This window comes from Emys orbicularis, chromosome 24 (assembly GCF_028017835.1).
Source record: "Emys orbicularis isolate rEmyOrb1 chromosome 24, rEmyOrb1.hap1, whole genome shotgun sequence".
NCBI classification, from domain to species: Eukaryota; Metazoa; Chordata; order Testudines; family Emydidae; genus Emys; species Emys orbicularis.
This window is the reverse complement of record NC_088706.1, coordinates 15,025,398-15,040,014: the sequence shown is the minus strand read 5'-3', so window position 1 is coordinate 15,040,014 and position 14,617 is coordinate 15,025,398. Positions and strand designations below refer to the sequence as shown.

The window sequence follows — 14,617 nt, the reverse complement described above, 5'->3', positions numbered from 1 at the left end:
GGATCATCTTGCAGACCCCCTTCCTGTTGCCTTCATCACAAACTGCACTGCCCAGTTCTTAAAATGTTTCAGTCTATGAAGCATCAAGAAAGGCTCTGCGTGCCAGTTTGACAACCACTGGGCTAATTGAATGGCAGTGTCTTAGTTATACATTAACAGGAGCGATCAGCAGAGATGCTTGCAACAATCTTCTCTCCATCATGGCATTTTCAGTGTCACAAAATACATTACAGATTTGCTAAGAATTTCAGCCTGATGCTGCGTTCAGCATAGAATATTGGCCTAGCCATATTCAACACTTTACAGTAAAGCTTTGTAAAATTCAGCCATTTATTCATCATAATTTTAATTCATATAAACAAATTGTTAAATGTAAATAAGTATCACCACAGTTCCTGTGTAAACTAGTTTCTTCCTTTAATGGCAGGAATGACGACGCAAGCCTCATCCCGGCAGCCAGCTGTCAGTCCCCTCTCACTGAATGCAGACTCCAGACGACCACAGTCCCAACAGATGTCTCCTACACTCTCACCTCTGTCACCAATTACTCAGGTAGGAAGCTGCTTGGAGATCTGGAGAAGCACATTTGTAAGAACAACAAACCTTGTTCCACTTTGTAAAGTTTTAGATCATAGCTGTCTGTTTCTAACTTCATTCACATAGGGAAATGTTGGCTGCAAGGTTGATAAACCTGTAGTCGCATCATTAATTCCATAATTTTCTCCTTTAGGTAAAGTTAGTGTCATTATGTTCCTTTTTATAAATAAATGCTTTGGGGCTGTTTTTTTTTTTTTTTTTTTTTTTTAAATCAAAGCCAGCAGCCAGATTTGAGCAATTCTACCGAGATAAATTCATGTATGCTGTCAGACAGTGGAGAAGACAGTTTAAGGAAACAGATTTCACTTTGTCTTCCAAGGCCTTGGAAGCACTGAGGAAAACATCTTTCTTTAAAGATACCATCACAAGATTCTCTTGTGTTTCATGCTTCCATGTGAATCATGTGAGAAACTCCTTTGGCTCTTAGGATTTTTGACCCTTTGATGCACCTGTAGGCTGCCTCTGCCATACCTGGCATGCTCTAGTTTGGTCCATTGTCAGCTCTCAAATCAAACATTAAACTAGGTTTGCAAACACACTTTTTATTTATTTACAACAAATAAAATGTCAAATTAGTCCCTTTAAACCACATCCTTGAAGGTTTAAATGCAAGTTTTTTTTTAAAATGCAAGACCTCAGCTAACTTTCCAGATTGCTTATGTGATATATAATGCTTAGATATATATGAATATTCACTTGGTGTCAAATTTTAGGAGTCTCAGAGTTGAACAGAGCTCTGCATAGTACATTTTCCTGTTTTCTCTTTAAGGCTGTGGCTATGGATGCATTGTCTTTGGAACAGCAGCTTCCACCATATCAGTTTTTTACCCAGGCTAGTTCCCAGCAACAGCAACAGACCCAAGTGGCAAGTAGTCTGCCTCAGAATACCCCTTTAATGCAGACTTCTGGCTTACAGCGAGGAGCACAGCTTCCCCCTCTCTCAGTCACGGTACCATCTACCATCCCACAGTCACCTCCAGGCAGCCAGACCCAACCTTCCATGGGCATAGACATCAACTCGGTAAGTTTGGGCAATGACTGAAGATGATATAAGTGGAAACAAATAGCTTTCTTCCAGAGAACATGACCGTGTAGAATTCAACAGTAGTGTTGGCCTGCATTGTCAGAGTTCTAACTAGATAGCCCTTGTAGCAGTTCCACATCCAGGCACTGTATACACTGGATTCAAACAGTTTGGTTCAACCAGTTTTTAACATGTTTTAAACATACTATAAAAAATGTTTTAAACATAATATGGCCAACCCATATGAACCAGGCCAAACTGTTTAAACTACTGAATGTGATTTCTAAAACACTTGGTAAAATGGGAATGGCTCCATAACTCTGGCTAACTCTGTCTAAATTCAGGCCCACTTGAAATAGTTTAAATAGATTTTTTTTAAAAATCAGTTTAACAAACTCAAGTTCGAAGCAGTGGAGATGCGTCTTCAGAGATATAGTTTCAGGCCAGCAAAAAAATAAACGGGTGGGTAATGAAGATGATGCCCTTATTCTTTGGGTGGATGATATATAAAATAATTTATAAACTGCCAAGTCAGAGGTCAAGGTGTTATGTCAGTAGGGTTTTTAATAAAGGAAGTGGTTGGGGGGAAAATTGTCATTTTAAATGACACAACTGTGAGTTCTGAGTGCCCTACGCCTTTACAAGGGAAGATGTAGATAAGCATCTGTGTTAGCATTGCAGTTTACAAGGTGTTAGTGACTTCATTGCTGCTTTCCATCAGCTAAGTATGGAGAGACTGAATTCAAAAGTACCATTTTATAAACATCTCTATCTGTAAAGTGAGAAGCATCTTTTGAAATTTGGCTAGTTTTAAGTTCTGAAAGACCAGACCATTTTATACAATTGGAAAGACCAGAATTTAGTAAAACTGAAAAATATTTATTCATATTAACTATGTTCAGGTGTCTGCCAAAATGGAGTTTGGTCAGATTAGTTTAATTTTCAGACAGCAGCATTTGCACTTTAGTGCTTGTGTACTGCTACCTTCCCAGCCATCATATGTACTTATTTTTTGCCCCAGGTGAATCTGGTATCCACAAGTTGAGTGCTACACAGTCCAGATAAGACATTTAACTGAAGTTTGATAAAGTTGTGCTAATCTGCATTTTCCACCCAAGATACAGAAAACCACAGATACTGTTTTTTAAAGCACAGCAGTTTGTTCAAGAGGAATTTTTTTGGCTAACATTATTTCTTGGAGAGTTTGTTATAGTTGCTTTCAAGTCTCTCTAAAGAACTGAGTATACACATCTATGTGTATGGTGGTTGAAGGGCAGAGTTAAACCAAGAAGGCAAAATTTTTCTATTGTAAATTGTCCAGTCTCTTCCTACAAACTGGAATCCAGAATTCAGAAGGTGGTTCAATATAATAGGCCAGCCCTGAGATGATGTCCCGTTGCTAGGAAGAGGTACTTGGCACATTCTCTGCTGGTTCTGCTCCGAAGGCCAGTGAATTGCTGTCTCTGATTTCATTGAAACATCTTCTCTTCCTGGCAGTGGGGCAATACTAGCAACTGTTTAGATAACAAGAAGAGCCATTTCACTATGGAGGGCTAAGACATGATTGTGGGTTTCAATCTGGGGATCAGGTTTAAACCAGGTTGTGCTGGTGAAGATGTGGCTTCTATGCCAGGATTGTGAGGGAGTAGGAGAAGATAAAGGTGAAAGAGAAATCAGTAGTTTGAAGGGATATTGGTTTTGACATGACAGCCACTCAAAACAACATGTCTGAATGTTTTCATTCTGATGTTTATGCAATAACTAATACAGATATTCTGATTTTCCTTCTCTGCTTTTCACATTGCTTTCCTCATCCTAAACTTCTCTAAGCCCTTAACATTCAGAATGTTAGGTTTCTCTTTAGAACTTGAAATTGTATACAAGTACACTACATTTTAAACATGGGTAAAAAAGTATTCTAAGCTACAGTGCAGCTTCATTGAAAGGTTTTCCATTAATCCTCATAGCCCCATTGAAGTCCAGTCTGCAGTATCTCAATATAATACCTGAATTCTATGGATCTTAAACAAACAAACAAACAAAAAACCCTTTGTCAAGAAGGTTTACTAACCTTGAGTTATTCTTTATGCATTTTAAACAGTGTCAGAAAGTGTTATTAATACACCACTCCTCACTCTATAAAACTGTCTGATTAAATTACTCCTTGCTCAGCGATATTGAGTTCTTCCTCATAATAATCTTGGCTCCCAAAGACAGCATTATAGAAAGAGCTGTGTTTATTATTTCAACAGCTGCTCTGTATCTGTTTTGAGTTTGTGATTCTCTTACCTTAATCCAGGGTACATTATGTGACAGTGAAAAGGTAATTTCGTGAACATCTTATCTCACTAAGGCTAAAAGCCATATGGGCATAGCTAGCATTAGCCTACGGACAGTGTATGTATCAGATGGTGTCTAGTTCATGCGGTGGGAAAGTATGTAGTTATGAAAAGGGTTTGTCTTTGCAATTATATACTTTAACCTAATTAATATACCAAGACTAATTCCTAAGAGTAGGAAGAACAATATTCATTCATTCACTTTTCTAAGGGCCATAGGCATCACATTAAGAAGGGGGGGTGCAGTTGAGTTTGAAGGTGTCAGTGCCAATATTTTCAAATTATTCCCAGATTGGGAGGCCTCTTTCCACACGTGTCTCTTTTATGTGTTGGCTGACCATTTTTTAAACCAAAACCAAAACATAAACCAGAAATACTTCAGTTGTCCTTGAATAACAGCACGTCCCTGTTTTTAGGTGTGCATAGTTAGACACCAGACCATGCCATGTTGGTATCTTGACCTTTTTCATGATGTTTGGAGCATTATTCATGGTCATAGCATAATTGCTGATCTCCGGGAGTTCTTGAAGATGGTCTCACCTGGCTTTCCCAGCTGTACACCAATAAGTATATAATTTTTCAACCTTCCATCAATCCCATGGTCTTTAATTCTGTGTTGTTCTGTAGGCTTCACTCCAGCAGTACCGCAGTAATGCTGGATCCCCAGCCAACCAGTCTCCCACCTCTCCTGTCTCCAATCAAGGCTTCTCTCCTGGCAGCTCCCCTCAAGTAAGGGACTCTGTGCTTCCACAGGCCTTGCTTCTTGTGTTTGTTTTTTAGTTGAGTCTTTCCATTACTGACCCATGGTTGTCTCACTGTAACTTTATGTGCTTCATGCATCACTGATGTCTCATCATGTTTGCAGCTTCATTCAGATACAGAGTTTTCCAAAAGTTGGTGAATTCAAACTTTAATAGAAACTACTGTTAAACTTTTTTACACTCAATTACTCCTTCATGAGAGCTCCACAGAAAATGCATCCAGAAAGCTCCGTTTCAATAAAGGGAATGATGCCTCATAGGAAGTGTGAGTCTATAGCAGTGTTTGTTGGAGTGGCTGGAAGGGCGTGGGGATGTGAAAGGAAGTGAGGGGATGGGGAGGTCTGTTCAGGTGATTTGTGCACCTCTGAATACAGCTCACATCCTCAGGTGCAATTAAAGCAGGAAACAATGGGCACTTCTAAAGAAACCTCTGTAGAAAGTGAACTCTTGAAAAGGCAGCAACTCCATTTCATGGCTTGAAAGAAACAGGTTAGAAAAACATTAAATATTAGTCTTGCAGGGTGGTTATCTTCCCTGTCTGTGTAAATATTAATTTATATGTGCAAGAGTCCCACAAATCATTGTGCCTGTATTTAAACAGAGCAACAGGAATTTAATCCACCAGCTGCAGGGCAACTAAAGAAATAGTGAACCAGTTTTGAGGGGGAACTGCTAATCAGGCAGTGCTGAGATAGTTTAGAATCTCCTCCTAATGCTGCTGAAATAGGTCAAAGTTGTTGCCCTTTCCTACATCCCAAAAATGGTGATGGGATCCAGGAGGGAGCGCTCATTGGATACCATGAGAAAGTCTGAAATTGTATTTCCTGTTTTCTGGTACTTTAACTTTTAAAGGATATTTATAAGGAGAAGCATAATTAAAATAAATAAAATTATTCCTCAAAGTTGGAGATTCATCTCTCCTGGCCATTAGCCAGAGACTTAAGTCAGTGGTTTCAGTCACAACTTAGTGAACTCAGTAATGGATTTGAGGGTTAGGGCTGTCAGTCGGACTTTTCAACCTTCACTTCACTGCCACTGGAACTGATTCTTCTACCTGCCTCTTCTAGCCCTGCTGCTTTCTTTGTATGGCTCAGAGTAGGCAGGAAAACGTACTCCCTTTTCTCTAAGCTGCCATGAGGTTAATGCTGCTACCAGACACTGTTACTAATTCTCAGCCCTGAAACCCCCATTTGGGCAGTGCACCCAAATGTAGGCTTCTACTGATTGTCCATTGACTGGTCAGTAACTCCTCCCTGTCTGCCTGTGTCCTCAGACCAGTTACCTTATTATCATGGGGCAGTCTAAAATGGTGGAATGCAGTTGAGAGCAGTTTTCCCTATTGGTCTTCCCTCCGTATTTAAACCAAGTCACTGTGATGTGCCTAACTTTCATTAGTTAGCCTAACAGACGTGGTTCCTCCTCTAGCAGATATGTGGAAGGAGGTGGAGTTTAATTACATTGCCTGTTTTACTATTTGGCCTCTTAAAAAAATTTCATTTCATATTTGGTATGTTGACAAAGGGATACATGTCAGATCAATTTACAAGGAACAGTTAATTAATGTTGGGGCTTAGTTTCCAAACTAGCAGAACTTGGTTTGAAGTACTGTACTTCTAAATAGGATGCTGAGATATGGTTTGCCGTCTAACAAAAGCCAAATGGGAAAGGTTGGAAATAATTCTTGATACCTTGTTAAATTAGAAAACCTATCCTCCTTCCCACATCTGTAAGCCAACAGGTGGGGGTGACATAACTAGCTACGTATTTTTAAGGATGGAGAGAAGCGATAGGAAAGGGTATAACTAGGAGAAAAAGGATGATAAGAAAAGGAAGATGTAGGCTGACTGGTTGGGATGGTGGGGAGAACTTGTTAATGGTGAGGTCTGTTAGACTCCAGCATAAATAGTCTCTCAAGGGAAGAGGTGGAACCCTCATCGGTTGAGACGTTTTAAAAAATAGGCTGGTCAAGAAACTGTAAGATGTAGTGTAGGGGAACAATCTTGCTCTCATTGAGGATGGATGGGTGGGCTAGATGTGGTTTTGTGAGCCTCTACCATCTCTAACTTCTGTTTTTTTATTAATTTTAGGTAAATCCCTATTTATAGTAATAGTAGAACCCAGCTCTCTCTATGTAAACATTTAGAATATAACTTGTTTAATCAGATCTAGTTCATGCAACAGGAATTATTCCTCAACTTCCTGCCCCAAATCTATTTGCTATTCTCTTGAGTTCCAGATGCTCATTTCTGATCTGTAAGGGACTTTCCGTTAAAACATGAATTGAAAAGCTCTGCTTGTGGTTCTCAGCTTGTTTGCATGGCTCTTCATTAACACTGGCTTTTTTATTACTACTTGATTCAGTTAGATATAAAGTTGCTTTTTTAGTAGAACAGCTAAATACTTGGAAAATATGGTATGTATTTTTAGACAATGATTTAAGCTAGGTTTTTTGCAGTCACCACGTCATTAACCAAGGAAGATGTACTGTTGACAAAACAGACCTTGTATAGTATTTCTGTAGGAGATGGGTTAACAAGATGTATATCAGACCAGTTGATAAATTATTTTTGGACCTGAAGTGTTGAAGTAATGAACTTTCTGATTGATTTCCTTAGGGAGCTTTACCACTAATAAAATTATTAAATAGTGCATTTAGGAGTCTCAAGAAAAAATTAATGTAGCTTGAGTTTCTGTGATTTGTTCAGAGCGCCTGGTGAGGAACAGGGGCTAACACACAAGAATTTTGTCCAGTTCATTGCTTTTCATGTTCTACTTCAGGCTTCTTCTAGGACAGGAGTCATGATAACCATACTTTGGCAAGGACTTTTTCTTTCTTTTTCTCTCTTTCTTCCTTTTTGCTGTATCTTTGAAAAGCTTGCATAAAAATGGCAGAAGTTAAAGGAGAAGGGTCTTGGGTAGGTTCTGTTTGGGACGGTGGCATGTCAGCTGCATTTCTAATGACAGTTCCAGGTTGGTGTTAGTTGCTCATATTGAGGATATGAGGAGGCACTGTTGAAGTTAGGGTTTGTATTGGGGGCGGGGCAGTCATGTCTTATAAATGGTACTGAGACAGAAGCTCCTTATTTCACATGCAGGATATAATTCTGGCAAAAATATCTTGTTACAGTACTTAGAAGGAAAAAGTGCTTTTATTTTTCACTTTTTGATGCAATTAATTATAATTTAGTTTAAGAATTCATGAGAAAGTGTTTGAATCATCCCTTTCAAATGTAAAACAATAAGAGTGGGAATATTCTGTGAAGGAAACCTTGTTTTTGCTGTAAAATCCTGTTCTTTCTCATGAATCAGTGTTAAGGAAAAGATTCCTCGCTTCATTTAATAGCCAAGCCCTTTCTGAGAGTGACCGGAGACCGTGATCTTTCCTGCCAGACAAGATTTGCCGAGCATCAGGATATTTTCTGATTTTACACATCAGAGTTTGGAACATAGAACCTTTGGGCATATATTCAGTGCAGTTGGCAGAGAGTCCTGCAGCCTGGGTAGACGGACTCCCGCTAGCAGAGTAAAAATAGAAGTGTGTAGGTTATGGCTTGGGCCTTCAAGCCCACCCGACCCTGTAGGCTTGAGAGCCCAAGCCACAACATCCAAACTGCTGTTTTTAGTTCACTAGCCTGAGCCCTGCTAGTGCTGGTCTGTCTACCTGGGCTGGGAGGCTTCTAGCTGCCTGGAGCAACGCTTTAAGGCTGGGTTGCAAGTATCCACCATGTTCCAGCATTGTTCTGGGTTCATACAGAATGCTCACTACTCGGGAGTTCAACAGTTTTCTATTGGAAGGCTTGCTGAAAAAAACAACCATCCCTTCTCCTCGTTCATACTGATTGAAATATTTTATATAGATGCATGCACAAACACACACAAATTATCGGTGCCATTCGGAAAAGTGTTTCATCAGAGATTTTACTATTAGTTATCTTAACTGTTGTCTGCTAAATTGGTTTTATGTTCACTGTTGTGGACTTCATCTTGTGCTTTTGAGTATTTTGCAACTTTGCCATGTTAATGTCCTTAGTTGTATTAGTTGGTGTAACTGTATAGTTGCTAATTAGGTTTTTGCTTAAAATTTCTTATGTCATTCAACTTTATGTGGGAAAAATGATTTGTCTCTTAGCCTTGTGGTTGAATTTCATTAAATTAAAACTGCTTGAAAATACTATGCAAGACATTTAAAATACAAAAACAAATACATCTCTAAACATGAGACAAACTTTCCAAGTAAGTTCTCTATAAGTACACTAGTTGTGTTGGAGACAGTAGATTTTCAGCTAGAATCTGCAAAGTTAGATAGAATTTAAAGAAGGAATTATATTTGTGATTTCTATTATAGCCAGTAGCCTTTTGAGTAAATAGAAGTTGAAAGTTGGATGGTGTTTAAAAATAAAATAACACAACAACTCAAAGCTATTGGTCACCTTCAGAATGACTGATAAATGGACATTTCAGTAAAAGGAAAAGAAGGAAATTAGCATGGTTATAGAATTCCTTCTGCAAATTTACCTTCTCTTGGTACTGCTGAAAGCACATTTCATACCCAGGCATTTTAATAAATAACTTCTCTGATCTGCTCTTGATGCAAAAGACTTGATACTGTAAATTGAGATTCACTGTGGCACCTTATTGTTTTAGTTAAACTGCTAATTTTGTAAATACTAGGTGAGGGAGATGAGTAACCAGCCATCATAGGCATATTGATGACAGAAGTAGTTACTGCATTATCATAGAATCATAGGACTGAAAGGGACCTTGAGAGGTCATCCAGTCCAGTTCCCTGCACTCATGGTAGGATTAAGTATTATCTAGACCGTTCCTGACAGGTGTTTGTTTAACCTGCTCTTAAAAATCTCCAATGATGGAGATTCCACAACCTCCCTAGGCAATTTATTCCAGTGCCTAACCACCCTGACAGTTAGGAAGTTTTTCCTAATATCCAACCTAAACCTCCCTTGCTGCAATTTAAGCCCATTGCTTCTTGTCCTATCCTCAGAGGTTATTGAGAACAATTTACTTCCCTCCTCCTCCTAACAACCTTTTACGTACTTGAAAACTGTTATCATGTTACCTATCAGTTGCATCGTGCACTTTGCAGCCTTAGCTGCATTTGTGGTTTTTATTCTTTTCATGGAAAAATGTTTCTTTCTTGCAAAAATTGCAGTGGTTTTTTTGTTTTAGTATATTTGCATAACTTCTGTTACAAAGCAGAAACTTATGTATGTCCCGTATGGGAGGAAGCTTATGGTTTCCTAGAGCCTATATTTCTTGTGCTTTAATGAAAAGTGCTATACAGGAGGACTCTTGTGTTTGAAGAGAAAATCCAATATTTTATCTTGTTCTTTATTGGTTTTCCTTAATAAATAATTAATGGTATTTCTGACCAGATTTGATCCCATTCAGTTGGAAGGGTTCAGTCACTCACACACCTTGGCTAAGCCCAACTGTTTGTGTGACTTTCACGACATCCGGACTCTGTTTTGTTTTCAGCATTCTTCCATTCTGGGGAGTGTATTTGGTGACTCCTATTATGATCAGCAGATGACAGCTAGGCAGGCTAATGCCCTATCCCATCAGGTGAGCAAATTCATCTCCGATTTTGACTATATTTTGGCCATTCTGCGATTAAAATAAATACATAGAATTCAATTTATGGCTATTTTAAAGATCACATTTCTGTCCATATCTTATTACTTCTGTTTTAGTTTGTAATTGCACTGGTATTTCATTTTATTTGCTGTTCCCCATAAGCATTATAGCAGGTGGCTTTTAAAGGGACTCTGCCAAAACTATTAGATTTAAAAAAAACCACAACCTTCCTTGACAGTGATCCCATTTGGAAGATCTCACTTTGTGGGTGGCAACAAATACATATATCTATAATTTGCAATCAAGATGTGTGGGATCCCAAAATTTAACAAGCAGACCTCCATGCCTTTGTCAGACCAGCCACCCACTATAGTCCCTACTTTAGCTGTTAAATGTGCCAGTTTAGTTGAGAAAGTGAAATGGCTTCAGAATGGGATTGCACTTGAGGCAGGCAAATAGTTGGCTTTAATAGCATCAATCATATCGCTTTAATTTTTTTTGCTGTTTTGTCATTTTTTTTAAGTATTGTTTTCTTTATTTCAAAGGTTTGACTGCCTGGTAGGATATTGTAGGCAGCAATTTGATTTGGCACAAGAGCTGAATTTGGCAATAAACTAGTCTGCAAAGCTAGGTGGAAATAGACCATATTCTGGTCTACAAAACTTAAAGATGAATTTGTTTGCCTGCCCTTCTGAAATGTTATCTCCCTAACTAGAGGTTTGTAAATTGCTTCACTGCATTTCCTGATGGCTAGAAGTAACTATTCCTTTGTGCCTTGGTCTTCAGCTTGAACAGTTTAATATGATAGAAAACGCCATTAGTTCCAACAGCCTGTACAGCCCCTGCTCCACCCTTAACTACTCCCAGGCAGCCATGATGGGACTTACTGGGAGCCATGGCAACTTGCAGGACTCGCAACAGCTGAACTACTCCAGCCATGGAAACATCCCCAACATCATCCTCACAGGTAAGGCACTTGCTGCCCTAACCAAACAGGGACGAGTAAAACTTTCCTTCATGGTACTGGGTCATTTTCACTGTGTGCTCTTCTTGGTGAGTGGACCTGGGAGGGAGTGTGGGAGCCTGTGAAGGCTGTGTTCTAGACTATACAAATGTTTGTGGATTTTGTGCTGGTGAAAGGTGCCAGGCGGACATCCTTCATTTAGTCACAACATAGACTGTACTTGCGGTGACAGTGCTAGCTACTTCACCCCTGACCTTCTAGAACCATCTGTCATGGTGTGAGAAGAATTCAGCCTTCATGGCCCATTTTATCTTCAGCTTCTCTGCTGAGACTTGGCAACAAGAGAGACCCTAGTGCCAAATGTGTTAATTGAGGTGAATATGAAGCACTTGAAAGTGAAGTGATTTCCCCCAGGGTCACTAAACAAGTCAGTAGCTTAGTCCAAATTTCATTTTAGGATCCTTCTGGTGTCTAGTCCTTGGCATCATGTATGTTAAGTTATGGAGAGAGCTTAATTCTTTTTGAACCGTTGGGAGGGGAGGAGTGAAGGGTGGCTTTGGTCTCACTGCACTCCTCATTTGGAAGTTAAGACCATTTTACTCCTAGAGGTGCCTCTGCAAAGCTTTCTACATTTATTTTTTAATAATCAAGTGTTGGTGTGATAGTCATGTGACTGTGTGGTCTGTCCCTTTCAGTTCCATTCCCACAAGGCTTCGCTTGAGTTATGCTTTGTATTAGGCTGCCCATGATGATGTAGAGCCCTTTAATTTAGGCTTTGTGATGCGTTTTGACAAACCTGCAATGCAGGTTAGGATCTGTTTTGCTTTTTCAAATGTATTCTTGCTAATCCAGTAAACTCCTCTGATCAGTGTGCAAGCTGTTTCATCACTTTATCTTTAGCCAGAAGATTGTGCAAAGAAATGGGTGTTTTGGTAAATGAGCAGCAATACTCAGGCCTGTCTCCCCTCCTCTTCACTCCAGTGACAGGAGAATCTCCTCCCAGCTTATCAAAGGAACTGACCAGCTCTTTGGCAGGTGTTGGAGATGTCAGCTTTGATTCGGATTCCCAATTCCCTCTGGATGAACTCAAAATTGACCCTTTAACCTTGGATGGACTGCACATGCTTAATGACCCAGATATGGTCCTCACCGATCCTGCCACAGAGGACACTTTCAGGATGGACCGGCTGTAGACTGAGGACACCATGAGCCTGGGAATAAAATTAGTTCCTGGAGCCCAGCTGAACTGAAGAGTCCAATGGGTCAGTCATGTCAGATTAAAGAGTTACCGAGAGCAGTAGCTCTGTCATGTACAACGTGTACAATGAGTAAAGCTTGTTGTTCTAAGCTTGCAGTGCTGCAGACCCCCATTCCCCGTCGCGCCATATTTGATCCCTTATCTACTCATTGCCATTAAATGAGTAAGGAGTTTGCATCAGCCTACTCCCCTCCAAACCCCCACCAGCGAAGGCCCAGCGTAAGGTTCTCAATTTATCCTTTGCACTAGAAGGGGGAGTTTCTGGGCAGGTGATGAAGGTTCAGAGTCAAGGGTAAAGAGATTCTCTTTGTAAAATACCACATCATTAGCATTTGATCATTGGCTGTTTCTGTAACTGATCAACAGCCATCTCCTTGCGAGACTGAGAGGGGAAACTCAGACTACTGCCCTCTCACTAACTCTAAAGCAAAATGCCTGTATGGCCACCCTCTGGGAAAGGGGGGAGGCTGCTAATTGTGACTCTCCCAGACTACTTTGTGACAGTTGCTTTGTAGAGTAAAATGCTTCTCCCTTGATTGATATGCCATATTTGTTTTCAGGTTTGTTTCCTTGACTGTTGTCCAGCACCCACTGCCTGTTCGTATGCCCTGAGCAAACTCGTGTACTTGGCAAAGCAGGAAAGCGGCCTGTCAGCCCAGTGGGCTCTCGGTAGCCGGTTATCCAAAAAAACAACTGTAAACACTATTTCCAGAGCCTTTTTCTTGTTTAAAATTTCTGAGCACACAAAAAAGTACTATAATTCATTACCTGGTGAGTGTGAAGGAGTGAGTGGAGCATTTTGAAGCCACTAAAAGTATAGTGGTGGCTAAATTGCAGAGAATTTTATTTTTAAATTCTACTTCTTGTGTGAAATTCATATAGGCAACAAGAAGGGCCGTTGTGTAGCAATACCTAGCCCAAGTCAGGGGGCTATTTTTATGATTTTTTTTATTCTTGTTCGTTGCCTATTGAATATTCTGTTACTGTTATTTATGCATTTTTTTATTTAAGTATTTGGATATTAGAAAAGTAGCCAAACTACATAAGGCCAATTGAAGCACTCTGCATAATACTTATACAGTACATCCTTTTGTGATTTTTATTCTAGAAATATATATATATATATATATATATATATATATTTTATTCTAGAAATATATATATATATATAAATAGTTTAACTAACTGGAATTTGAAGCCAGATGCTGACCAGAAGTAAGCAAACCCAGGGCAAGTCTGTCAAGTGTTTGCCATTTTATATATTCACATTACGGTAACAGGAACATGCATATTCTTTGGCAGGGTTACTGGCCTACTGTATAGGGGGAAGAAGATGTAGACGTGATGGATCTTGATTTCACTAAAGTTTCTTGACAGATTCCCACATGATGTTCTCATAAGCAAATTAGTGAAATGTGGCCTAGATGAAGTTACTAAAAGGTGGGTACACAACTGGTTGAAAAATCATACTCAAAACATAGTTATTAACAGTCCACTGTCCAGCTGGAAGGGCATATCTAGTGGGGTTCTGAGGTAGCCAGTCCTGGGTCTGGTACTATTCAATATTTCATTAATGGGTTGGATAATGGAGTGAAAAGTATGCTTATATAATTTGTGGGTGACACCAAGCTGGGAGGGGTTACAGGCACTTTGGGGGACAGGATTAGAATTCAAAATGACCTTGACAAATTAGAGAATTGGTCTGAAATCAACAAGATTAAATTCAGTAAAGACAAATGCAAAGTATTACACTTAGAAAGGAAAAAATCAATTCACAACTACAAAATGGGGAATTATTGGCTAGGCGGTAGCACTGCTGAAAAGGATCTGGAGGGTTATAGTGGATCACAAATTGAGTATGAGTTAACAGTGTGATGCAGGTGTGGAAAGAAAGCGAATATCCTGGTGTTTATTAACTGGAGTGCCATATATAAGACATGGGAGGTAATTGTCACGCTTTACTTGGGACTGGTGAGGCCTCAGTTAGAAAGGATGTGGCTAAATTGGAGAGTCCAAAGGAGGACAAAAATTATAAGGTTTAGAAAATCTGACCTATGAGAAAAGGGTAAAAAAACTGGG

At 39.5% G+C, this 14,617-nt stretch overlaps 1 protein-coding gene across 2 annotated transcripts in view; it reads left to right on the top strand.

Annotated features, from left to right (window-relative positions):
• Positions 1 to 13,972, top strand: part of CRTC1 (CREB regulated transcription coactivator 1) — a 59,169-nt gene extending 45,197 nt beyond the window's left edge. The window contains exons 9-16 of one of the 2 annotated variants that reach the window (XM_065422018.1): positions 428 to 552; positions 1,367 to 1,618; positions 4,588 to 4,689; positions 10,218 to 10,304; positions 11,103 to 11,283; positions 12,262 to 12,542; positions 13,099 to 13,309; positions 13,841 to 13,972. In XM_065422018.1, the coding sequence (XP_065278090.1) occupies positions 428 to 552; positions 1,367 to 1,618; positions 4,588 to 4,689; positions 10,218 to 10,304; positions 11,103 to 11,283; positions 12,262 to 12,473 (959 nt within the window). In that variant the 3' untranslated portion in view covers positions 12,474 to 12,542; positions 13,099 to 13,309; positions 13,841 to 13,972. The remainder of the gene's footprint in view (positions 1 to 427; positions 553 to 1,366; positions 1,619 to 4,587; positions 4,690 to 10,217; positions 10,305 to 11,102; positions 11,284 to 12,261; positions 12,543 to 13,098; positions 13,310 to 13,840) is intronic. The other variant, XM_065422019.1, reaches the window with a different exon arrangement.
• Positions 13,973 to 14,617: the final 645 nt, after the last annotated feature.